The 27,429-nt window shown below is 31.9% G+C and overlaps 1 protein-coding gene across 3 annotated transcripts; it reads right to left on the reverse strand.

Moving 5' to 3' along the window:
* Window positions 1–26,089, reverse strand: LOC115876685 (ATP-binding cassette sub-family B member 6, mitochondrial-like). 3 transcript variants are annotated; one of them, XM_030892584.1, is made up of 13 exons: window positions 25,866–26,089; window positions 20,674–20,764; window positions 20,481–20,607; window positions 20,247–20,424; window positions 19,627–19,799; window positions 15,251–15,488; window positions 11,908–12,083; window positions 9,804–10,009; window positions 9,420–9,627; window positions 5,525–5,706; window positions 3,981–4,095; window positions 2,720–2,982; window positions 2–442 (listed from the first exon to the last, which is right to left on the reverse strand). In XM_030892584.1, the coding sequence occupies exons 4-13, from the start codon at window positions 20,344–20,346 to the stop codon at window positions 175–177; spliced, it is 1,929 nt and encodes a 642-aa protein (XP_030748444.1). In that variant the 5' UTR covers window positions 20,347–20,424; window positions 20,481–20,607; window positions 20,674–20,764; window positions 25,866–26,089; the 3' UTR covers window positions 2–174. The 3 variants fall into 3 exon arrangements, with proteins under 3 accessions (XP_030748431.1, XP_030748444.1, XP_030748439.1); XM_030892571.1 differs by lacking the exons at window positions 20,481–20,607; window positions 25,866–26,089 and adding an exon at window positions 22,242–22,371 and having other exon boundaries at window positions 1–442; XM_030892579.1 differs by lacking the exon at window positions 20,481–20,607 and having other exon boundaries at window positions 25,866–26,051.
* Window positions 26,090–27,429: the final 1,340 nt, after the last annotated feature.

Below are 27,429 nucleotides of genomic sequence, written 5' to 3' on the forward strand. Positions count from 1 at the left end.
AGATGAAAATTAGTGAAAAATAAGTAATTTATATTTTTAAGTTAATACATTCAAGTTCAGTCAAAAAATATATTAAAGAAACCAAATTTATGCTTTATTATATCTTTGATATTTTCTGTCTGACTTTATGTTCTAGCTTCAGGTCTTCTTAGTTCTCAGATCCGTCTGATCTTCCTATTGTCCATCACGACCCACTGGTTTATCGCGTCCTCTGGATCCATCAGGTCTTGGGCCTCCTGGCCCTCTTGGACCCCTAGGTCGTCCCCCAGGGCCACCAGGTGGCCTTCTTGATTTTTCAAACTCTGTAAATTTATCAGACTCGCCTAAATTTGTACCGTCGGAATGGCTGTCTTCAATTGCTCTATTATCATTATTTGACTCTAGTTGTTGTTTCCACATGCTGGCATACACTCCTTCTACTTTGGACACCAGATCGGAATGTCTATGATAAAATAAAGTAAGGCATGTTAAATTTAAATTCAATTAATCTGTAGCCATTGGTACAGTACATTGAGCAAAAAATGAGACTATTTTATTATTTAGTGTTATGTAAAAATAAGACATTTATTATAAGGGTTAAATATGTTTACAATATTTGGTTTTTAAGATATTTAATAGATATTTTTTATACAAGACAATAAAATTATATTTTATCGTCGACCGAAAAGATTAATTCACGAGCGATGAAATCGCGAGTGTATTAATTTCGGGAGACAATAATGCAATTTTATCGTCGTGTATAAAACAACATTTTTTTCCATAGCTAATTACGTTTTAAAAAATATTCAGAAATTATTATTTCAAGGAATTTATTACGAGTAGAAAAAATATTGTGCTGGGTTGGCGTTGGTTTCTATGCAATTTGACAAATAAATAAAGCTGTCTCTTTAGTTGTCAGTTTTGAGTCAATATTTTTTAATTCTCTTTCGTGCCGATTGCTGATTGAATTGGAGCCAGAAATGGCTCAAAACGAAATAAGTAAGTTACCAACAGATATTCGGGCGACAAACGCCAACCAAACTACTTCCATTTAAATCCCGAATAACTTATGAAAAGGAATACAAAAATTTTCAAAAATGGAAGCAAGTAAAAAACGTGCGAGAAGAAATAAAGTTTTTAACCTATCCTTGCTGTTAAAAGTATTATTTAATCTACCCTTGCGGTTAAAGTACTATTTATCTACTATTTTTGATAGATATAAGATAAGGCAATTTTAACAGTTGCTATGGAAAAAAGATATTTTAATTTGCATGCTACAATAGAATAGATTATGAACACCTTGTATACTACTTTTCAGAATTAATTCTTGTGCTAAGTTTAAAGGTAGAAAAATAAACTTGACTGAAAATGTTTATTGCTTCCTTAAATTTGTATAGGGGTACCAAAAATTGCTGATCTATTTTAAATATTTATTTTACATAAAAACTTCACTAATTCAAATACAATACTATGTATTATTTTTTTAAATAAGTCGAAGCAGATTTAAATGGTCTTGCAGAACTATATTAGGGTTTCCTATACCTATCTAGCGCAGATTTTAAATAATGACTAATTTTTGAATAAAATGGCAACCAAGAAGGCGGATGTCGTCATGGAAAGGTTCTAGTGACAGTTGACAGCTAATAGCTATTCAAAATCGAAATTAGTTTATGGACTTTATTTAAATTTACAACAATTTTTGGCACCCTTGTATAAATTTAAGGAAGTAATAAAAATGTTTCAGTATATATTCTGAAAAGTAATGTACATGGATGTTAATAATCTATTCTAACGTAGCATGCATATTAAAATATCTTTAAATATCTCAAAAACCAAAGATTTGAAACATATACTAGCTGCCCTTATAATACATGCCTTTTTTAGGCTCCAAACATCGCAAAATTAAATAAAATACGGGGTGTTCCATAAGAAAAAATATAACATTGGTATGGATCTTAGTTCTGAAACACCCTGTATATTTCAAAATAAATTTAAATTGTGCACATTGCCTCCCCACATACCGTAAAATGGGGTGAATAGTACATAGTGGTGAAAAGAAACAAAATTTCTGAAAAATATCAAATCACGATTAAAAATATTCAAAGTAAAAAGAGTTGACATATCTAATTTTTCTATCATTGGTAATACACAATAAAATGTAAAAACTATATTTTTATCTGTAGCAGCACTGTTTCTGTCAATCAGCTGATCAATAAATGTGAGATCGATTTATCACCTATTTTGTATGGCGCGAAAACTTTATAAATAAAATATTTATTTTTAAAGTAATACATAAGCTGGTACATGTAAGTTGTTATATTATATGTATTGTTAGTTATTGTTAAGCCTACTTAAATATGTAATTATTTACTGTTTCTAATCACCTTGTTGGAAGTAGAATAGATAAAAACCTTAACATCAATGTGTGTTTCTATTCTCCCGAATAGCAGGTGAATAGAAACACAAATGTTATTTTTATTTAATATTTATACGCATATTTTTCAAAAATCAAATTATATGTATACGCAAAGAACAAACAAAGACCCATGTTTTAAAATATTCGGGAAAATAATACCACATTTTTATCAACCGGTATGTCGCTAATAGCCTACGAAACTGTTTCTATTCACCCCATTTTACGGTACACCCATAAAATATTTTTCATTCTACATCTTTCCGTTTTCGTATAATGAACCGAGGCAAATGAGGTGCTCCACCCTGTATAATTAATAATACAAACCTTCCTCTTTCGATGATTTCACCATCTTTTAGCACTAAAATTTCGTCTGCGTGAATGATTGTGGATAATCTGTGGGCTACTATAACAGTTGTCCTGTTAATGCACATTTTATTTAACGAATCCTGTATATTTCTTTCTGTATTAGTGTCTAAGGCGCTAGTTGCTTCATCCAGTAGAATTATAGTTGGCGCTTTGAGCAATGTTCTAGCAATAGCTACTCTTTGTTTTTCTCCGCCGCTCAGCCTTAAACCTCTTTCTCCAACCTAATGAAAGTAATCGAGTAAAGTTTATTTTACATTACAGAATATGGTGGTACCCTAGATCATATACAGACTGTTAACTGGACAGTTACTTATAGGGAAACAGAATGGCAACACTGCCTATTGAGAACGCATGCACTTATGAGGTTTTCTGTCGCGTCGTCTATCGACGAGCGGGCCGAGGTTGCCATATTTCAACCATAAAGCTTTTGCCGCGCGTAATAAGCAAATTAACAACCTGTGTACTTACGTGGATAAATCAACGCCATAAGTTTAGCATTAAAAAATGTCTCCAACATCACAACATGCCATTTTCAAACCTTCTTTATTGCACTTATGAAACGTTCAATGGGTGTGCCTTTCTCGAGGACCTTACTTTGCGCATGCGCATTAAAAATTGCAAAATTGCCAACTTTTCATTGTCGTCATATTGTCATAATCATATGTTATAATCGTATTTCCATTATGTAATGACGCTTGTTTTTTGCGTTTATTAATTTAAAAATTGTATTAATTACTCTTTTATCGACCGCTTTTATATAATAGCCAAGGATGCAAGTGTATTCAGTGAGAAGTTAATTTTAAGTTTGTGCAATTATATTTCTATTTTTTTTTTCGTTGGACTTTCTAAATACTCGTAAAAATGACTAGAAAGTGTTTAATGTATGAAAATTCTAATATAGAGGTTCCCGAATTATCTTTTCGTAGGCAAGTAAAGTATTCAGTTGTTCTTTTATTTACATTAAGCCATATGCATACTTTCTGGTTAGATTTCCTAAGAATATTGATATTCGTAAGGAGTGGCTAAATGTATTTTTTATATAATTTAATTTTTGTGACAGTAAACATTCAATTTATTGTTCAAATTTGGCGCGCAGACGATAGGGATAGATCGACAGGGATAGATAGAGTAGAAGCACCGCGTGTGCAACAAGAAAAGAAGATAAATGGAAGTCGAAACTTATCCACGTAAGTATATATTATCTAGGGGTGGTACTTACAGTGGTATCATATTGTTGAGCAAACGACATTATTCTGTTGTGAATATCCGCGCCCTTAGCTGCTTCTATTACGTCAGCATCATTAGCTGTTATTCGTCCATATTTTATATTATATCTATTGTAAAAGGAAAGAAAACATAAGGTATGTCCCCGGATTGACTTTACAAAAGGAAAAACTTTTTTATTATTGACGTTTTGAGAAAAATGCATTCTTCATAAAAAAAATAACTTCTTCTTTTGAAATGGTTAATCCCGTTTATACTTTTCCAAATTACCGTACCGTTTTAGAAAAAATAAAAAAAAAACATGAAAATATGGTTGAATTTTAAGAAAGTCCTAAAAATAAAAAGACGTTTCTACGGTAATATAATTTCTATTTTATTCTTTGATTATTGATAATTAACTTTGATTAACGTCATATTTTTGCTGTTGATAAAATATCACATTTTTCCTCATTTTCCGATAACTATTCCATAGATAAAGGAAATAAATTTAGACTGGAAAGCCCGTCAAAATTTAGGGTCGCAAAATTGTTTTGGGTTGCGACCGTTATACGCGATCTGCCGCTACTATAGCCGTTGCTAAGAACAACCGCAAACAATAACTGGCAATAACAGAAATAATTTTCTCTTGTCAAAGTCAGAATATGGTCAGAATCTTCAAAAATTATAAAGTCTTTCAAAATTTAAACCGCGCTAAAAGTATTTAAAGCGTCCATTCTCAAGGTAATTATTGCTATATTGTGAGTTTAATTTAAATTTTATTTACTCAAATCCGTGATAATTGTGAAAAAGTGGTATTAAAAACTTAAAAAGCTGTGTTGTGAACTGCTAAAACCATCGTGGATCTTGGCACAACGTCGATTTCCAATATTTCATAGGTATTTCATATATGTCCTTATATAAAATAAAGTGTCTTGTATGCAACACACTGTACTTTATAAAATTAAAAGAAAATAATAATAAATTTGAATAAATAATATTTGGCGACATAATTCCGGAAAAGGCAGAACCGATCCGAAATTATCAAAAGCTTTGGGTCGCGACCGTTGCAAGAATAGCGCCAAATAGTATTTACATTGTCCTTATGGGCACTTTCCAATATAACCTTGTTTCATTTATCTATGAACTATTCTCACCATTTCCGTAGCATTGACCTAAATGAATTTTGTGCTTCTTTAATATTTTAAAACACCAAAAAATATGACGTTAATTAAAATTCTATCAATAACAGTCTATCAAAGAATGAAAACGAAATTATATTACAATAGAAACATGTTTAGATTTTTAGGACTTGAACAAATTTAACTATATTTTCATGTTTTTTTTAATTTTCTCTAAAACGGCATGGAAATTTGGAAAAGTATTAACGGTATTAACCATTTTAGGACAAGCAAAAATTTTTATGAGTAATGCATTTTTCTCAAAATTTCAATAATAAAAAAGTTTTTCCCCTTATAAAGACAATCCAATTATATCTATCGGAAGAGAAAAAAATATAGAATTCATATCATTTAACTCTCTTATGAAACTTTGATTACTTACTTGATAGTATTATTAAATAGTACAGTATCTTGCGGTACCACCCCAATAATTGCTCTTAAAGACTCTTGTGTTATTTCAGTTTTAACATTGTAACCATCAACTGAGATAGATCCACTTTCAACATCATAAAATCTAAACATCAGTTTGATGATTGTACTTTTACCACTACCAGAGGGACCAACCTAAAAAAGAATATTATTTGAATATTTAAAAAAACGCTAGTGTCACATAACTATAGGCTTATAAAAAATGTCTATATCTATGTGGCGGATTCAACCCTCCAAAAAATCAAAAAAAATTGACTTGTTAAAATGTCATTTTAACAGAACGTCAACGATTTTTGTAGACATATCTGTTTTAAAACACTAAATTGTTCTCGAATAGTCGAATTTAAATATTTTAAATAGTTTTTTTCTTTATTCTTTGTATTTTATTTTTGCTTCCGACAACGCGACGGAAAGAGATAAACTTTCCGAAACGTTAAGCATTTGTTTGTTCCTTAGGCAAATTTGTATATCTGTAAACCTAACTTCTGACAAGTATTTTCCGTTTGGATTAGCGCAGCAGTGTTTACAAAAAAAAAATAACTATTTTATTTTGTAGATTTTCTTGCAGTGGCGTAATACCCATATAAGATTTTTTGGAGAAACTATAGGCTTGGTGCATTTCAGTTGATTTTAAAAATTTCGACCGCAGCGCTGTATACGGCAGAAATTAGAAGTGTCGGTTATAAAGTATGTCACGCAGTTCCGTTATCGTTTATATGTCAACTGCATTGAAATAATATTAAAATCGCGGCTTTGTCATAATATTTAAGTATTTGAATTTTTACTAGTGCAGTTATTGAAAACTATAAAACACTTAGGTACGAGGTTGGTGTGATGTAACGCTGTTTTGGGTAGTAAAAATTAAATGAAAAAGAACCCAAACTAGGCGTCACGTTGTTTTGTGACAATTTCAAATGTTAATAGAATTGCCGAAAAAATGTCAACGCGTAAAGGAGGGCGTAATTAGGGCGCTGTTGGGTGCAATAACATTCAATAACTCTATTATATTCCCGTATATTCAACTCTCCCGAAACAAGATTTTAGAGCTTCACATATTATTTATGACCCTAGCAAAACCGGTACGGAAAACTACGCTCGCTACCGTATTTGAACTCATCTAAAAAGGTTTTTTATCTTGAATAATATATTATAATACAAGTTAGACCTTCTGAAGAAATCAAAATATTTACTATTTTATTTTTTTTAGAATTTTCACTAATTATACTTCTTAACTGTCATTTAAACCCGCGTATTTGTATACGCCGGTTGTTTACGATATTCTCCGATGGTGGCAACACCGGCGGAGAATGCACCAAGCCTGTAAGGTGGGACAAACTAAAACCGCCCACTCTTCTTGGTGAGACAATTCCGTTTGCGGAGGAAGTTAAATATCTAGGATTAAACCTGGACAAAAAACTTAGCTGGAACTCCTATCTGGAAAAAATATCAAAAAAGGCTTGCTATGCTCTATGGGCATGCCGCCGAATTTGTGGTAGAAACTGGGGATTAAACCCCAAAAATATGTACTGGCTATACGTGACAGCCATCAGACCTATTATCACGTATGGTGCAGTTGCCTGGTGGCAGAAAGCCAACCAAACAACGGCAAAGAATAAACTGTCAAAATTACAACGACAAGCATGCTTAGCGGTGACTGGTGCCTTTCATTCTACGCCGTCAAAAGCTATGGAAACCCTACTCGACTTACCCCCTCTTCAAATTATTTTGGAGAGGGAGGCGAGATGGGCTACATATAGGTTTCTAAATATGGCACGAGAGAGCCAAGGAACAATCATGTTCATATAAAACCGACTAGTAGACGAACTACAATCGGATGAGATTCTCGGAATGGTCTCGGATCTCACACCACCAATCCAACTCTTGACGCGCACCTACAACGTCCTGTTTCCAAATAGGGACGAATGGGATAAAAGCCGAGAAACGGCTTATTACTTGCGGAAATGTGTTGGTACACGGACGGATCCAAAAACGATAAAGGATCTGGCGCAGGAATTTACTGCAGCAGTCCAAAGATTGAGATCTACCAGTCTTGGAAAACACATCACTATTTTCCAAGCCGAGCTATATGAGATTGAAACCTGTGTGCAACTGCTAGTAGAACAGCAATACACCGGGAAACCAATAAGCATATTTTCGGATAGTCAAGCCGCGTTGAAAGCACTTGAGGCAACGAAAAGTACGTCCAGGACGATTCTTCATTGTAAGAAACTACTCAATATATTAGGAGATGGAAACAAAGTGTCGCTAATGATACCGGGACATGTCGGCCTAGAGGGAAATGAACGTGCTGATTCCCTCGCCAAAACTGGTGCAGGCTCGCAATTCGTGGGCCCAGAACCGACACTTAGCGTACCAAAAAATCTCGCAAGAGACAGGCTCTGTGAATGGGTTAGGGGTGTGACGTTTCGGGACTGGTATGACAGTCCCGGAATGGAACATGCCAAGACAATCCTAGTAGGGCCATCCAAACGTAGAACAGATGAACTCCTAAAGGCTGGTAGGAACGGAGCGCGTACACTTACTGCAGTATACACGGGCCACTGCCGGCTGAGATCACACCTACAGAGGATGGGACTGGTGGAAGACGCCGAATGCCGACTCTGTATGGAAGATGATGAAACAATGAAGCACGTTATGTGTACCTGCCCCGCTGGAGGCAGGACCAGGTTTGAGGTGTTTGGCAAACCCACGCTAGACCTGTCAGACCTAGAAGACATATCATCCTAGGACATAACGGCCTATGTTAAAAGGCTGGGTCTTGAGGGTGAACTTTAATGCTCTTTTTCTATTAAAGAGCTTGTAGAAACTGAGCCACAATAGGCCCTCGCGGCCTCAGTGGAGGGTCCCACCTGGGACTTACTCTTAGTAAAATACAATAAGGTGGGAAGTTATTTTCTATGTCAACTTCTACTGCCTATAGACGATAACTTGCAATAAAAAAATATGGATCTCTGACAAAGGAATGACAATACGTTAGGTGCTAATATCGAGGCTGTATTCCGTTGCAAAACCGGGCGAACCAGACCGCTTAGCTACGGTAAAGAGCGGTTCCTGAAAAACATCGGTTTGGTAAAATACTGGAAACGTCAAATGTTTACGTTTCCTAAATTTCAATACCTCTATTAAAAAAATTATCTTTAATGCATTTTTAATGTATCTATTCCCTGCTTTTACGTTTGCTTCTTCTTTTCAATGGAGTTTAATATTGAAAAGTACTTTATTAATAAACTGTTAAACTCGTTAGATAACTCAAGTGAAGATTTGCAGGTCCAATATTAAAACAGATCAATAATAAATAAACAAATCTATACAATATTTATATTTTTATAGCTTACAAAACATTCACGATTACTTGTTGTCTTGTTTTCATGTTTTCTTTAAATGTTCCTGACTTTAAGAGACAATGGCTGCATGATAAGTTTAAATGGTCCTAAAAAGTCATTCTATTTAGTTAATGAAATGTATTTACCTTTACTGCCTACCTTCATTGCTTTTGGATGTAAATACAAAATATTACAAATTTTAAAAATTAAATGAGAATTTCACTCGAATTTTCAATATTTGCTTGATTTCTGTCACAGAAATGACATTGATTGACAAACAAATCCAGAAAAAGCCTTCTCGCTAGTTTGTTTGGTGACAGTTATAACCGAATTTTTCAGGAACTGTGTTCCGTAATAAGAAAACTTTCAGGAAACCGATAAAAACGGAACATAAAACCATAACCAAGGTAGGTAAGCAACGGAATACACCCCGAGTGAAGAAAAAGCGGACGCAATCGTCAACTTGCAATCGTGAATCTAACTATAAATATATGGTTAACTTACTAAAGCGACTGTTTTCCCAGGGGGCACCGAAAAACTTATGTTTTTCAATATGATTTTTTCTGGAGTGTATCGGAATGTTACGTCACTGAACTCAATACCGCCTCCTTTGGGTATTATAGCTCCTGCATCAGGGGCGTCAACTACTTCTTGCTCTTGGCGCAACAGATCAAACATGTTCTCCATGTCCACAAAGTTGTTTTGGATTTGTCTGTGCAGAGAAGAATCAATTATATTTTCATGTCACTAAACTAAACAGTATAACAAAATTATTATAACCCCCATTCTTAAACGACTACTTTATATCTTAAAGGATTATTCTAGCTTCAATAATCTGTTAACATTGTGTTTATCTGATATTTTTTTATTTTTATATTATTAATTTACCGGTACTGCATTCCAAACATATTAAGTGGCGCGTAGAGCTGAACAATGTAAGATGCAAACAATACGTAGTCGCCAACGTTAAGCTCTCCTTTGTTAACCACCAAGTAAGCACATAACAAACTTCCAGCTAATAAACCTCCATTAGCGATTAAATTTTGAGCTGAACTCATCATATTCATGGTAATTGTCGATTTCCATTCTTCAACCTAGGGCAGAAACGTATGTGTCATAAAACTAATTGATAATACGCGTATTATAATTATTTCTATGCTATATTTTGGATAAGAACGAAATTAAAGGCTATTGCACTAATGTTGAATTGAATAGTTCAGATAGATATGTAACTCTATTATTAAATCTGAAGATAATACACAGAGTGGTCCGAACTGTATTCCGGAAACTTCGGCAGCATATTCTGCAGATAAAAATAAGTAAAAAAGTTCATATAAATATGTGCCCTAAAATGCTTAGTTTCGGAGATACAGGGTGTAGAAGTTTCATTTTTATTTCGATTTTTTCCAAATAATTTCTGTTACTCAAGATTTGGATCAAAATTGGTGTCTGGGTGTTTTTTGACATGAGAAATTTAATTTTGATGTCAATATGACTCCTATTTATACAGGGCGCCATCTACATGTGTTTTAACTCTTTTGGAGAGTAATAACTTTTCGTCCGTACCTGTATAAAACTACTGAGTGAAAAATTATACATTTCTGTGACTTTTTACGTAAAAAATGTCCCTTGGTAAAAGTCACTACGAACAACCGTTCTCAAGATATTTAGAAGGGAAATAGTCAATACATGTCATTATTGACAAAAAATAGGCATGTTGAGTAGACAGATATTTGACTGAAATGATAAATTTGGGAACTTTTTATTTTTTTTAATTAATCTTAAATTTTTCTAAAAAAAATGATGATAAAGAACTTTTAGCACAAAAACATTTCAAATTTATGATTTCAGCCTAATAACTATTTAGTCAACATGCTTAATTTATGACAAAGATGACAGGTTTTGATAATTTCGATTCCAAATATCTCGAGAACCATTACTCGTAGCGATTTTTACTAAGAGACGTTTTTTACGTAAAAAACGTTGTAAATTCATTTTTTTTTACTCAGTTGTTTTATACAGGTACGGACGAAAAGTTATTACTCTTCAAAACAGTTAAAAATATGTAGGTGTACGCCCTCTACAAGTAGGAGTCATATTGACATGAAAATCAAATTTGTCGTGTCAAAAAACTCTCAGACAACAATTTTCATCCAAATATTTACGTTACTTCAGAAATTATTTGGAAAAAATCGAAATAAAATTGTAACTTCTACACCCTGTATCTCCAAAACTAAGCATTTTAGGACATACATTTATACCAACTTTTTTACTTATTTTTATCTGCAAAATATGCTGCCGAAGTTTCCGGAATACAGTTCGCATCACCCTGTATATAACCATATTACGTTTTAAGTGTTAGACAATGGTGAATTATAAAATAAAATATCTCTTGAAGTGACATCGTCTTTATTGTCGTTGTTTTTTAATTGACATTACGACTTATACGACGTGTCATTAGATGTTTTCAAGTATAATCCAAGTTTATACTTGATAACTTAAGCGATACAAGTCGAAACATCATGTAAAACTTTAACAGTAAAGAACATTTCAGTTCAAGAAGATATTTTATTTCATATATTTTTATACAAGGTTTCTTATTAGAATCGTGATAATAGCCTCTAACTAAATTCTAAATACCTTATGTGCAGATTATTCCAGTATATCTAAACTTTCTGAAAATCTTTCAGTCAGTAATGCAATAAATTTTTGTGACAGTCCTAAATCATTTGATGTAAACCTATAGTAGTCTTAAGAACTTGTATTTGAAATGTCTAATAACTCCCAATCTTTAATTAATTAAATGGAAAAAGATAAAAATCGTATTAACAATCCAATGCCTGTTGTAGTAGTTACACCATAGTAAGATGGTGATTCCTAAAATAACATAATATTAACCGCGCGTTTTATGTTAATATTAGTAATCATTATCTTACTAATATCTATAAATCATTTAAAATAAATCTTATTAAAAGGTTGCGTCAAAAAATACCTGGAATTTAAGAATGGCGTCTTTGAAAGCTTCCACCTCATAGTTTTCTGCTCCATAGTACTTGACAGTTTCAAAGTTGAGCAACGAATCTACACTTCTTGCTCTTGTTTCATTATCTGCCAAGTTCATGCGTCTTCGAAACTTTGATCTCCATTCCGTAATACTAATTGTAAAAGCTAAAAAGCATAATATATTCTCAATACTAAATATAACAACTTAAAAAGACATCTAAATCACTTCACTTAAACTTTTATTTTACAAAAATATATTCCATATGTTATTATTAAAGATTAGTTGTTATTTAACGAACTGTTATTTAGACATAACAGTTATGGGGCTGGTCTCATAACTAATGATAGTAAGACCCATTATTACTAATGGAGCAGTTGCTTGGCACACAAAACTAGAATAACGTACAGCGCAGCAAATCATGTACAAAGTGCAGACACTGGCATGCATCTGCATTATTATTATTATTCTCCGAGAGTCAAGCAGCATTAAAAGCGATCAACTCAGTAACCATTAATTCAAAGTTGGTCAAAGAATGCCTAGAGAAGCTGTCAAGTGGAAACCAACTTAAAGCGGACTTCAAGAAACTGGAATACTCCATCCGTAACCTGGAATGGGAATCATCCAACGGTCTAAGACACTCGAAGAAATTTCTCAGAACTTACGGCAGAGAAACATCAAAGATCTTCCTTGATTTAAGTAAGAACAATCTTGAGATAGTCATGGGGTTTTTAACAGGACACTGTCTCCTCAACAAACACCTCAGTAGATTGAAGCTAAGAAACAACGGAATGGAGATTCTGTGAAGGACACACTAGAACACCTCATCACTACAACCAACCGTGCCATGAACTTTGGTACGAGTGATATCGGAGATGTCGGAGAAATGATCTCTGTAAAACTGTCTTTGATTATTATCATCCTGATAATTTCGTTTTTTAACAAGTTATTACAATTAATAATGAGCATATAGGCTGTAAATATTATGATATAGGTAGAGGAGGCAACAAGTTACCGAAAAATCAATATCACACCATATTGAACACCTAATTAAGGTAGTGGTGGTATCTTTTACAAATTTAGAATATTTTAACAGATTAGATCGACAAACGTTGATTGCTCATATGGTTATTCCATTTCGATGTTTGCTGAATTTTGATAATTTATCTAACGAGTATAATAATGTATCAAAAGTGCAAATTATATTTAATCACAAGTGTGTCATCGACAAATACAAGTTTTAGAATAATTTAAAAACCTCAACAATTATTAATGGAATTTCCGTTAAGTGTATCGACACTTCAACGTTTTACAAATCATTGTATCTATACAGGGTTGTACACCACATACGACACGGGGTATTGTAGCTAAACGATTAGATTTTTGCAAATTGTAAGTTTTAGGTTCGTTGAAGGACAATTAGAGCTACAGTTTAAAAATATTTTTACAAGATACAGAGTGTCCCAAATAAATAAAAAATAACAAAGTTGTATTTTTTTAAATAGAACACCCTGTATATTATATTTTTAGTTTCTACGATTAAAATAAAGGTAAATTTGATTAAGGTTTATCACACTTAAACCTTAGCGGTTTTGAAATATTTTCAATTTTGTGAAATTGGAGTAAAAATTTTAAGGCTTTATTTCTCCAAGGATATCAGACTTTTTAACACTAAATAATTACTGAAGTTTATTTATTGATCAGTTATTGTGTTGCAATAATAAAAATTATACTACCTTATACAGAGTGTCTAAACATTTATTTTAAATAATTACTAGCTTTAAACGGCAATAACTTGTTTAATTTCAATGGAACACTCTGTATATTTCAGGAGAATCAGATGCACAATTTAATTGTCTATCAAGTTGTATTAAACCATTTTTTACCTATCCCTTCATGTTTTTGTAGAAAATGCATTTTCTTATATTTTAGACCTCATTTATCAATATGCCCATGGAATATTGACATTTTAGATTGTTTTTAAATCAACAAATGTACAAAATGTACAAGTGCTAAAAACGATAATATTACTAGCCCATTTGCATAAAAAAAGAAAACTATTTAAATCTTTATAAAAGAATATACTATTAATTAAATATACCACCATTATTTCCGCCAAAATATTAATTATTTACATACTTAATTGTGTTAGTTAATAAATTATTCTAAATAAATGTGGATTTGAATCAGAAATCAATATAGTAATAAGTTATGAAAATGAATGTCTCTGTTGTTAAGCATTCGTCAAAAAATAAAATAAAATTTTTAAGGTGTTACTTTTTACTACATTGTTTAATAGACATACAAAATTCAGTTTTTTAGTATTTGGAGCAATTATTATTAAATCAATGCAAATAGTCAATTAATGTAGTTTGAATACTGGAATCATATTAATTGGTCCTCTTTAACAAATATTTAAACAGTTTTTTTTTATTTTTTAATAAAATAAACGAACTATATTGGCAATATTAGTATCTGTACTATTTAAAAATTTGTTACGTCTTTAAAAATAATCTAAAATGTCAATATTCCATGGGTATATTAGAGGGTAAGAGATAGATAAGAAATGACATAATACAATTTGATAGACAATTAAATTATGCATCTGATTCTCCTACAATATACAGGGTGTTCCATTTAAATTAAACAAGTTATTGCCATTTAAAGCTAGTAATTATTTAAAATAAATTTTTAGACACTCTGTATAAGGTAGAATAATTTTTATTATGCCAACACAAAATTTAGTAAATAGAAATACTTCAGTACAATATTTGGTTTTAAAAACTTAAATACGCCTAGAGAAATGAAGATTACAATTATTACTTTATTTTGACAAAAACGTAAATATTTCAAAAACGGTAAGATTAAAGTGCGGTAGACCTTAATCAAATTTACCATTATTTTAATCGTAGAAACTAAAAATGTAATAATATACAGGGTGTTCCATTATAAAAAATACAACTTTGATATTTATTATTTATTTGGGACCCTCTGTATCTTGTAAAAATATTTTTAAATTGTAGATCTAATAAGGACTATTAGATCCAAAACTTACAATTTGCAAAAATCTAATCGTTTAGCTACAATACTCCGTGTCGTATGTGGTGAACAACCCTGTATAGTACATTTTTAATTATTCATCTGTATAATTATTTATCCGTAAAATATAAGAAGCAATTATGACACCTTTTTTAAGTATTACATAGAACTATGCAATATTATTAAAGTGATATTTTTATAAGTTTAATAAGCCATCTTTATTAAACTTTCAGATGAAAGTGAAATCTAAATGTTTATTAATCTAATTCATTATTTTAACTTATTTTGAACTTACCTAAATAGAAGATCATTGTCACGCTAATGATTAATCCAAACATGTAGTTAAATGCGATAAAGAAATAAATCACTGCAATTAATAAATCGATGATGGTGGGACCCAGGGAAAACAGTATCATTTGTAAAAGACTATTGATACTCTCTGTTCCTCTATCCATGATACGCAAGACTTCACCAGTTTTTCGATTCAAATGCCATCTGAGGGATAGACTATGTAAGTGCCTGAACAGTTCTACCTATAAGAAAAATTAACAAATTTGTTTAAATTATTAAAGTAAAGGATGATGGGTATTTAGTTTTGTAGTTGGCAAGATTTCTTAAACTGAAGTTCCATAGTTGATAAGTCGTTAGTATCAGAAGAATTTTACAAGGTTTCTGGAACTCTGAGTCACTGTAAGTATTTCATTTTTTCAATTTCTTTTGACAATCCTGCCAAACTATTAGAATTTATCTTTGATTAAAATAAAAACAAAATGAAAATATTGACTTGTTTCTGAATCATGCACAGTTAAAACTGAAATTTCATTACAATCAAAAATGTTACTAGGGTAATATACAGGGTGTCCAAGAAATAAGTGTAAGTATTTTAAGGGTGGTAGATCTGGTCAAAAGAAACATTTTTTCTCTTTACCGTTTTTCAAATAAGTCCAAAATAACCGAGTTATTTTACTTTGAAAATTTAAACAAAAAATGCTTTTTTACTTAAATTTTGAGAACCACTGGATCTTTTCTGGATTAATTCTAATCTACTATAGTAAACGCCACGAATGTTTGGGAGTGATTCATCGGTTGATGAAGTTAGAATCGACACGCGCGCTATCATTTTTACATTAAAAACGTAAATTTTTACCGCAGACGTAGTTTTTAAAGGCCCGGTCTAATCATCTGCCTTCGCTCCTCCTACTTATTCTAAAATGTTAGCGTGATTGACAAAGACGATACTATCGCGTTTCTTTGATGGATTCGCTTTTGTGCGTCAGTCCATTGGTGTGCTTGCAGTGCGACCAATGGGGCATTCCATTTTATATTTATAACCAAATATATGTTTTGACAAGACTTTGACAGTTAAAAGAACAAATTACAACAGATTATATATTGATTATTATAATGACTTGAAACACCACGGCACTGGAATTAAGTTTTATGTGACCTTGAACAGATTAGTTCACATGGTAGCGACCGATAAGTCACTCCCAAACATTTGTGGCGTTTACTATACCTATGTTGCCATATTATAAAGAAATTAAGTTTTTTAACTTAACACTAAAAAACTTTTTGGAAAAATTTCCAAAAAATGTTTCAAAAAATTCCAAATTTTCAAAAAAAAATTTCGCAAAAAAACCCTCATAGGCGTGTTTCTGAGACCGAAATATATTACCAGTTAAAATACTTGCACTTATTTCTGGGACACCCTGTATAATTTAATAAATAAACTGAACTGTAACTTTATAGTAACTTTTAGACTCAAGATTCATTCGAATGCTAAAAGCACTTGGAAGAAAATTATAAAAAATCCAAAAAAAAACACTTTAACCCCCTGTAGCTGCGATACAAAGCATGGCACATGGCACATATTTTTGAAACACTCGGTATGTGTTTGATTTCAAGAAAATATGATGATTCTAAATAAAATAATGAACTTAAATATGTCATTGTTTAAATTATCTTATCGCAAATCTGTAATCAAGTATTTTATTTTTAATATGCATTATAACTGTTTTACGATATGTCGAGATTATTTATTATTCTCTTTTTAAATATTTGCTACTGTATTACATTTATTTTGCAAGTAATTTAAGAATAGAGCTCAATATTGAAGTAGTAATAAGTGATTTTGATAATATATAGTGATAATAAAACGTGACCATTGTGTAAGATCAAAATATTTTCCCGTATCAAGAGATTATAATCTTGTCGGAAGATCATATTTTATGACTTTCAAATATTTCAATGTTCTGATATTTTAATTGAAGTAACTAATTCCTCTAACAAGGCTAACGCTTACTTCATTTAAAGAATATTTCTCTTAAACAGAGGATAAAGATTTTTGTTTAAAGTTTATAGAATTCTTAAACCCACTACTCTTAAATTCAAGAAATTATTTATATCCGTGTATATTTGCCCACAAAAGCAATATATTTATGATTTAAAATTGACAGGAAACAAGAGTCATATAATCTTTCGCTTAGTGATGGGCAAAACTGTTATTTTTAGATATCAGTTGAAACTGTTATAGTTATTTATAAAAAAACAGCTTAAAAATAACAGATTTCGTTATTTTATTGCTAAATATCTGAAAGAGTATGAGGCGGTCACCGCTAGGCGTATTAACGCAGTTGCAAGTTGCAACAATGACGTGCTCGGTGGTAGTATATAGGTTGTCAAAACATTTCTAAATATCGATTGTTATCTAAAATACCTCTCTAAAAACGGTGGTTGTTTACAAATAAGCGCTGTTTACAAATTGCGATATAAAAAAAGCCAAAATGCCGCCACTCGTCTATACCTATACATTCCGATCTAGCTACGCCCTGCTCCTCGATCCGCGTAGATCCTGCATTACGTAGCAGTGTACAGAGTGTATCTCACTCGACGGGCGAGAAGCTCTTAGTTATGATTTTATCAATTGCGGTCAAAAAATAGCCATATAAGAAAATGTGTAGTATATTCTTCATAAGTAAACCAACTACACACTAGAGTTCGAATTAATTTTACACTTAAACTAGCGTGTACCCGCGACTTCGTTCGCGTCTAATTAATAATTTGTAATGGTGATTATAAAGCAAAGCAAGAATTTCCATTAACATACAAACTGGATAAAATTTTCTCACATTTACCAAAAATAAGCTTTAAACGTGGAGCAGTTTAAGCAGAATCGTGATTAATCAATTACTCAACTTTTTGGAACACCCTGTATGATTTTTTAAAAAATTTCAAAATATGTAAAAAAACAAAATAAATTATGCGTGTCCAAGCGTTTTCCCGAAAGACTAACCGTTTTTTAAATAACAAATATTGTAATATTTGAGAGGCTTTGGAATTTGAGATTCGAGAAACCCCTCCTTATCGAACCTCCACACCCCACAGTCAATCCGTTTGCTAAAAATCAACTTGAAACGTCAAGCAGTTTAAGCAGAATCGTGATTACTCAATGGTCATATTTTATGAAACACCCTGTATATATTTTTAAAAATCTTAAAATATGTAAAACAACAAAATAAAATACACGTGTTTAAGAGTTTTTCCGAAAAATATCACCGGTTTTTAAATAAAAAATATTCTAATATTTGAGGGTGGTTTCACCCCCTTAGAATTCGAGTTTCGAAAAATCCCTTCTTATCGAACCTCTACACCTTAAAGTCAACCCGTTTGCCAAAAATCAGCTTTTTACGTCAAGGGCTTTAAGCTGGATCGTGATTAATCAATGACCAGATTTTTCAAAACACCCTGTATACATTTTTAAAAAATCTTAAAATATTATTCTGAAATTTTTTCAGAATAAATAAATACCTAAATATTGAAACTTAATAACGTACTGAAACATACAGCGCAATAATATCTCGACCTCCGCCCGTTATGCTCGTAACAGGTTGAAAAACAATGTACATAATATCTAAAACAACTGATGCGTTATTTTCCAACCTGTTTTGAACCTCTATCGACAATCGACCGATGTAGCAGCGTTACTTTCCCACTCCGATTATCTCGACCGCCGCTCTGTTATGCTCGTAACAAGAGCTCTTAAAAAACAACGTATCTAAAATGACTGCTTATTTTCTATACGTTATTCTCCAACCCGTTGCCAGCCTCCATCGACAATCGACCGATGCAGCAGCGTTCCTTTTCCACTCCTGTTATCTCGACTGCCAGGCGTTATGCCCGCAACTGTTTCAAAAAAGCTGCTTCTTTTATATCCTATTATTTTTAAGCTGTTGCAAGCCCAACACGACCAACGACCGATGCAGCTACGTTCGCGGCGCCGCGCCGCGCGGTAGCGCATACCCCACACCGTTGTCCGTTCTATCTCGCCGTCTGTATCGATGGTTGTCGAAATAACAATGTTTTCTATCCATACTAGTTGTTTTTTGGAATTGCTTCGAGCAGCATCGAATTTCGTGGCGGTGCTGAGCGCCGACTTCTCTCACGAACGGTCGATCTCTGCGTGTTTTTATATCTTATATCTGTTATTTTTTAAAAGTAGTAACGGTTGCGTTATGTTATTTCTAAATAATTGTTATAAAATAACAGATAGTTAAATAACAACCCATCACTACTTTCACTAGACAAACTATTTTAATAACTATTTTAGAACTCCAAGATTTACAAGACCTTAGTCAAAAAATTAGAAGATAACTGTAACAGTAAGGCTCCTACCTGCACTTCCTTAGTTGTGTATTGCTGTACTCTGATCCATAGAAATGTTCTCAAGTTATTTAAAAAGCCCATACCACCTCCGCCGCCTTGCAGAAACTTGAAAGCGACATAGATTAAAATCCAGTCCCATCTAAATTGTAGTGGTTCGTTGGGAACAGGAGTCAAAGAGTCGACTGTAAATAAATTGTAATTATTATTACAACAAGTTTAGTAATTTCTATTGCATATAATTTCATCTTGTCGACTACCTGTTGCACTGACCACACGAATATAACTAACATCTTAAACGTTTCATGTATTTTCAGTCAGTGTATAATTTTATCATTCTTATACTGAGTGCGCCTCAAAACTGGCTCACCCCTATAACTGTTTTTATTTTTTCAGATAAAAACAACAAGATTTGGTATGTTAGTATATGACATAAATTAGGATTGATTGACGTATTCAATTGTTTTTGGTCACTTCCTGATTTATGTCACATAAATATATACATACATACCAAATCTCATTTTTTTATCTGAAAAAAAAATAAAAAAGTTGTGTTATAGGGGTGAGCCCTCGGGTGAGCCACTTTTGAGATGCACCCGGTATACAAACTTAGAGAACTATGATTTTCTTACCAATTTTTTTGTTATAAATAGGAATATATAGATTAATGGCACGCCCAAAACCAAGTAATATAAAACAGAATATCACTCTTGTCTGCAGAATAAATGACATCTTTGGCCATAGAAATGGGGATAATGTCTTAATTTTTTTCCAGAGTCCTCTCCATGTAGATTTGTTCTCATCTTTTGGCTAAAACAGACACGTTTAATTAATGTTGTTCCTATACTAATTACATTTTTATTTACCAGACGAGGACTTTCATTTTATTGTAATAATTTTAATTACAATTTAATTTCTTATCTTCAAAATGTGAATTACTTTAGTTCAAGACATACCAATTATGTATTTAATTAAATAAGTGGAAAAATCCAACTTCAACAAAAAAATTATAAAATGTAAAAATAACGTAGGTACGTAACATTTTCAACAATATCTTACTTTAAATTTTAGTTTGATGTTTATATTATCAAACTGCACTTTGTCTTTCTTGGGGGCATTTGGATCAGTGGCTTTTTCTCTTTCTCCTTTCCTAAAAATAAATGAAATACGAAATGTAAATCTATGTTTTAAGGACAATGATAAAATGAATGCAAATACGATACGTTGATCTTTATTCGATAAAATCAAAAAATTATCAACGAAATTTAATTTTCTAAATTTACTTGCAAAATATGTTTTTCTACAAAAGTTTTTATTAGCATCTATTATTAGCGGCCGTTTCATGAGCCCTTTGGGGTGGTTTTCAAAAACTTTGTTTTACAACAAATTGACCCGTATGAAAGTTGTTCATAGTAAATGGACAAGCAACTTTCCCTCATGAATTTTTTTTGTAGCTTGATTATTTTTGGAGAGATAGCGTCCAGTTCATGAACAAATTAGGGTAGTTTATAATGAAGCTACAAAAAAAATCATGAGGAAAAGTTGCTTGTCCATTTATTACGAACAACTTTCATACGGGTCAATTTGCTGTAAAACAAACTTTTTGAAAACCACCCCAAAGGGCTCATGAAACGGCCCGGAAATAATAAACTTATAAAAAAATTCATTAGGCGAACTTATAGAGAATGTTCTTATGTACAATTTGCGTCTAATTATTTTGTTGTAGTACAGTTTAAAAAAAAACCACCCCTATTGCTCAAAAACTGCAAGGGGAAAATTTCCGATTTTGTTTATTTTACACTCAGAAGACAGTCGCTGACAAACTCTGAAAAAATCAGCTTGCCCGTAATTTTTTTTTCAAATGACAATTTTATTGGATTATAGACATTTGGGCGAGGTTTCAAAAAATGTTTCGCATGTGCCTCTTTTTTACTCTCTCGTCCTCTATTTTTTATTTTGAAAGTTGGCAACTCTATTCTAGAGTGTCTTCCATAGAGTTATAGCACAGTTTTTTGGGCACCTAAAGAACGATATATTGTCTGGCATTCTACTTTCACAACCACCCGCTGCACAAATATTTCTAGTACACATTTTATTCACAATTCGAACAAAACAACTAAAACACTATTTTTGGTTCACCCTATGCTTCGGACGGAAAATAAAACTAAAATAAACTTGGAACGCTGTGTATACGTCGAGCAACGGATGTAGACTGACCCAAGTCTACAAGACAGGCGGGGAGCGGCGGGAGGAATTTTGATACACGCGAAGAGTGGGCCAACTGATATATTTATGTTCTTTAAACTGTGGTTATAGTAAGTACCTAAGACGAATTATTTTTTTGTCGTTATGCGTAGACGGGGCTTTAGAGATATTAGAATATTTTTCTTACATAATCATTTCCCAGATCTAGTAAACGTAAAAATTTATAACAAAAAATATTATGATGACATATGATGGAAGATACTATATCGTACAACCTACAGCTGCTACGACAATGTAAAAAATTAACGTAGCGTTCTCGGCAGCGTCTTATTTTTTTTACTACAGAGGATAAACTAAGTTAGAGTATAAGTTTTTCTTTCGCAATAGGTAATTAAATTCCGGACCAGCATTTTTTAACTTACTTATTAACTCCGTCTCCATATATAAAATTATCACCCCCACCTCTAGGACCGCCCCCGCGACCACCACCCCCACCACCAGGACCGCCAAACATTTTTGATTTAGATATTTTCGACCGAACAAACTTAATAAAAGAAAAACTAAGAAATTAATATACATTTTTACGATATATATGTAGGCGAAAAAAGACTGTGAAATAGGGGGGAGAGCAAAATTTGCCTAGAGATCATTACAATTAAATGTAAATAAAACTTTTGTACATTCATTTCAGTATGCAATATTTGATTCCATTCATAAAATTTAATTAGGACTTTTCACTCCCATTGTATTGCCGTTATCAAAGAATTAAATATGCAAATATTTAATAATGATCTATATAAACACACATATTTCTACGCAATATTATGCCAATCTTAGAAAAGAATAACAGCATTCTATTTATTACATAGGGACCGGTAATAGTGCGTCGGGCTTCTGTAGTTCCTAGAATAAAAAACTTGGGAATTTTGTTTAAGTGCAAACCTAAAGCACCGTCTAAAGATATTCTAACCTAAAGTATGTACGAGGATGTATTTCAGGAAAATATTTTAACTTCTATAGGGTGGCTCAAAAAAGTGTGAGTGGATGGGGATGATTTTTTTTTAAATAGAATACCTAATATAAATAAATAAATTAAAACATATAAAAAATGTTTTTAGCCTTTTTAAAAAAAATTATTAAAAATACAAGAAATGTCCTGAAATTAAAACTATACTTAAGGGGGCTACAGACGTTCATGCATACTTGACAAGTGTACTTGTGCAAGCGTACTTGTATAAAGGCGGCTACAGACGTTCATGCAGACTTGACAAGTGTACTTGTGCAAGCGTACTTGAATAGTTTCAGTCTGGTTTTAGTAGGTAAAAATGGACGAAAAAGACGCGCTAGCTTAAACAAAAAGAAAACCCGTTGATTTTAGTGCAAAAACTCGCTTCTAAAGAGGAATATTTATTCGCATACTAATATTTTAAACAAATTGAAGTTTTACCCTGCTGATTGGCATACTTATTTACGAATGTATGGAGAAACATATTTAAACTGTTATTACTGGTTAACCCTTTTATTGAAAAGAAATTGTTCTTAAACTGTTTATTTTTTACAACCGAATCGCGGTTTGCGGTTTTATGAATTTCTTGCAATTTTGTAATCAAACTTTTATGTATATGCAGCCTCTCTTTTGTTTTTATTATGATAGTCCTTTGATTTTACTTGCCATAAACAAAGAGATTATAAATACTAATCAACTCGACCAATACCTCGCGCATATTTTTTCATGTTCACTAGCCATTTTTATCTATGTTTTGGTAACAAACAAGCAATAAACCCATAATAAACCTACTAAAACCAACTTCAGGCTTGCGCAAGTGATACACACGTTCATGCATACTTGCGCAAGTCACTGGGACATGAAGAAAATTCGTACAAGTCTATGCCACTTGCACAAGTCGAAATAATTGTACAAGTTTGTTCCTACACACGCTCAAGATTCTTATACAAGCACGCTTGCACAAGTACACTTGTCAAGTATGCATGAACGTCTGTAGCCGCCTTAAGAATTTTGAACGTGTGTAGGAACAAACTTGTACAAGTATTTCGACTTGTGCAAGTGGCATAGACTTGTACGAATGTTCTTCATGTCCCAGTGATTTGCGCAAGTATGCATGAACGTGTGTATCAAACTTGCGCAAGCCTGAAGTTGATTCTAGTAGGTTTATTGCTTGGTTCTTATTTGTTTGTTACCAGAAGATAGATAAAAATGGCTAGTGAGCATGAAAAAAGTATGCGGGAGGTATTGGTGGAGTTCATTAGTATTTATAGAGAATCTCTTTGTTTATGGCAAGTAAAATCAAAGAACTATCATAATAAAAACAAAAGAGAGACTGTATGTAAAAGTTTAATTAAAAAATTGCAAGAAATTGATAAAACTGCAAACAGCGATTTGATTGTAAAAAAAAATCAACATTTTAAGAGCAAATATTTCGTAAAACTTCAATTCGTTTAAAATATTAGTATGCGAAAAAATATTTTAGAAGGCAGTTTTTGCATCAAAATCGACGGGTTTTCTTTTTTTCTTTTTGTTTAAGCAGAATAACGAACATCGCAAGAGCTAGCGCGTCTTCTCTGTCCATTTTTACCTACTAAAACCAGACTAAAACTATTCAAGTGCGCTTGTATTGCATGGAGTCAATGCAAACTTGTACAAGTACGTTTGCACAAGTACACTTGTCAAGTATGCATGAACGTCTGTAGCCGCCATTAGACGCAAAAGGGAATTTTTTGGTCAAATTTAAAGTGTTATATTTTTATTATTTTTAGCCCTATTTTCATATTTTTTTCAGCAAGTTGTGTATAATTATGTCAACTTTAATTCGTAAACTCAGTTCTTTATAAACTTTAGTATTTGGCATATTATACAGTATACAGGGTTAATCGAGGGGTTGTTTTTTATCCTAACTTTAAAACACCCTGTGCAATAATTTCGTGTGTAAATTTTCCTAAGATATAATTTTACGGTCAGAACCATGTCTCCTGAGCATTTTGTTTTTTGGATGAAAATAGGGCTAAAAATAACTAAAATATAACATTAAATTTGACCAAATTTTTTTTTTGCATCTGAGTGTATATTAGGTATTACTTTATATAGTCTATACTTACTTTGCTATAAATATCGTAATCTTAAATCTTACAGGGTGTTCCAAATTCTACGCCAAACTTTCTAAAATATAAAACAATTTTTTTTTGTTTTTTTAACTGGAACATCCTGTATATTATTTTTTTATTAGATGAAAAGTTAAAAAACGGACATTTTTTGTATTTAAAGTAATTCAAATTTTTTAATGATTCCGCAGATACACGCAGTATCATTTCATATGACTCTTTCAACAGTAAAATACGAGAGAAAAATCGTTGGGTGGCTTTGATAAAAATTTACTGTGGAAAATTCCATATTATGAAATATAAAACCGCGAATATCTGGGAAACCCTTAACATTTTTGAAATACTCTAATTATAAAAAATGTTCATTTTTTAATTCTCCAGCTATGGAAATAATAGTATCCAGGGTGTTCCTTAAAAAAAACGAAGAAAAATTATTTTATATTTTAGAAAGTTTGGCGTGGAATTTTGAACATTCTGTATGATTTACGATTAGGTACAATACTTTTAGCAGTGAGTACAGATGACTATCTAAAGTAAATACCTAATATAGTTTTTATTTCAGGACTTGTATTTTTCATATTTTAAGAAAGGCCTGCTGAAGTTGTCTCGATACAATTTGGACCACCCTGTGTATCTCGGAATCACACATTATAATAAAATAGAAACATTAACTTGAATATTTATATAAAAATCTTAAACCTAAATATAAATAAATAGAAGTTAATATACTGTAGATTAAGTATTTCTTATTTAAACCTACTATACTATACAAATTAGAAGTTTTTAATTATTTCACAATATTACTCATTTTAATATTTTGTTATTATTAATAATTATTACTGTTATTAAATATTTTAATATAAACAGTTAGATACAAATTAATATTTTATGTATCGAAAAATATAAACATATTCGGTTATTAAACTCACGTTAATAAAGATAACTGGACATCTGTATCTCTCCCTCTGCCTCCCGGACCCCTTGGACCACCACCGCCCATCATTTTGAGGTTAAAAGATGGTTTCTATTAATAGCCAATAATAACTAAACCAATACAAGGCCAATCGAACGTCGCGAGCAACACTGGGCAACTGAAAACAATCGCGAAATGATCCGGTTTTAGTAATAAAGCGATTTACTGAACCAATCGATTAGATTAGCGCATCCTGAATTGTTTAGTTGAAATTCGATTCTAATAACATAGATAAATCTAATAAGTACTCTCTGACGAACAATACACAAAATTCAATGAATTCAAATAACAGGAATTTTTTAACAATCTATTTTTAAAGTATCGATTCACCTTTCATTGGTTTTTGCAGGATTAATACACAGGGTGGTTCGAACTGTATTCTGGAAACTTCGGCAGCATATTCTGCAGATAAATAATAAATAAAAAAAAAATAAAATAAGTAAAAAAGACCGTATAAATGTATGTACTGAAATGCTTAGTTTCGGAGATACAGGGTGTAGAAGTTTTATTTTTATTTCGATTTTTTCCAAATAATTTATGAAGTAACATTAATCGTGGCTAACGTCAGATTCACAATATTTGGATGAAAATTGGTGTCTGATTGTCGACGTTGAGTTTTTTGACATGAGACATTCGATTTTCATGGCAATATGACTCCTACTTGTAGAGGGCGCCAGCTACATAAGTTTTAACTGGTTTGAAGAGTAATAACTTTTCGTCCATACCTGTATAAATTATTCAGTAAAAAATATACATTTACAACTTTTTTCACATAAAAAAGGTCTCTTGGTAAAAATCGCAACGCGTAATGGTTCTCGAGATATTTAGAATTGAAATTATCAATACCTGTCATCATTGACATAAATTAAACATGTTGTCTAAATAGTTATTAGACTGAAACCATAAATTTGAATTTTTTTGTGCCAAAAGTTCAACAGAAACTGCGTAGTTATCATTTTTTCGCAGAAAAATTTATGATTAATTTAAAAAAATAAAAATGTATTATTTCAGTCAAATAACTATTCTCAACGTGTGCTTATTTTTTGTCAATAATGACATGTATTGACTATTTCCATTCTAAATATCTTGAGAACGGTTGCTCATAGCGATTTTTACCAAGAGACATTTTTTACGTAAAAAGTCATGGAAATGTATATTTTTTTAGTTAGTAATTTTATACAGGTACGGACGAAAAGTTATTACTCTTCAAAACAATCAAAAGGCACGTAGGTGGCGTCCCCTACAAATAGGAGTCATTTTGAAATCAAAATCAAATTTCTCGTGTCACAAAACCCCCAAACACTAATTTTTATCCAAATATTGACGTTACTTCAGAAATTATTTAGAAAAAATCGAAATAAAAATGAAACTTCTACACTCTGTATCTCCGAAACAAAGTATTTTAGTATTTTTTTTATACGAACTTTTTTACTTAAATTTATCTGCAGAATATGCTCCCGAAATTTCCGGAATACAGTTCGGACTATGATTTAGTATAATGTTTTTTTTTCAGTTAATTG

This window comes from Sitophilus oryzae, unplaced genomic scaffold, assembly GCF_002938485.1.
Source record: "Sitophilus oryzae breed Bouriz unplaced genomic scaffold, Soryzae_2.0 scaffold_1059_pilon_pilon, whole genome shotgun sequence".
NCBI classification, from domain to species: domain Eukaryota; kingdom Metazoa; phylum Arthropoda; class Insecta; order Coleoptera; family Curculionidae; genus Sitophilus; species Sitophilus oryzae.

Excerpts from the sequence above, each read along its gene's own strand:
- LOC115876685 (XM_030892571.1), bottom strand. The coding sequence starts at position 22,333 with ATGTTTGGCGGTCCTGGTGGTGGGGGTGGTGGTCGCGGGGGCGGTCCT. Across the intron at positions 9,628-9,803 it reads ATGTTTGGAATGCAGTACCG|ACAAATCCAAAACAACTTTG; the intron begins GTAAATTAATAA and ends TTCTCTGCACAG. Across the intron at positions 4,096-5,524 it reads CTATTTAATAATACTATCAA|ATATAATATAAAATATGGAC; the intron begins GTAAGTAATCAA and ends CTTTTACAATAG.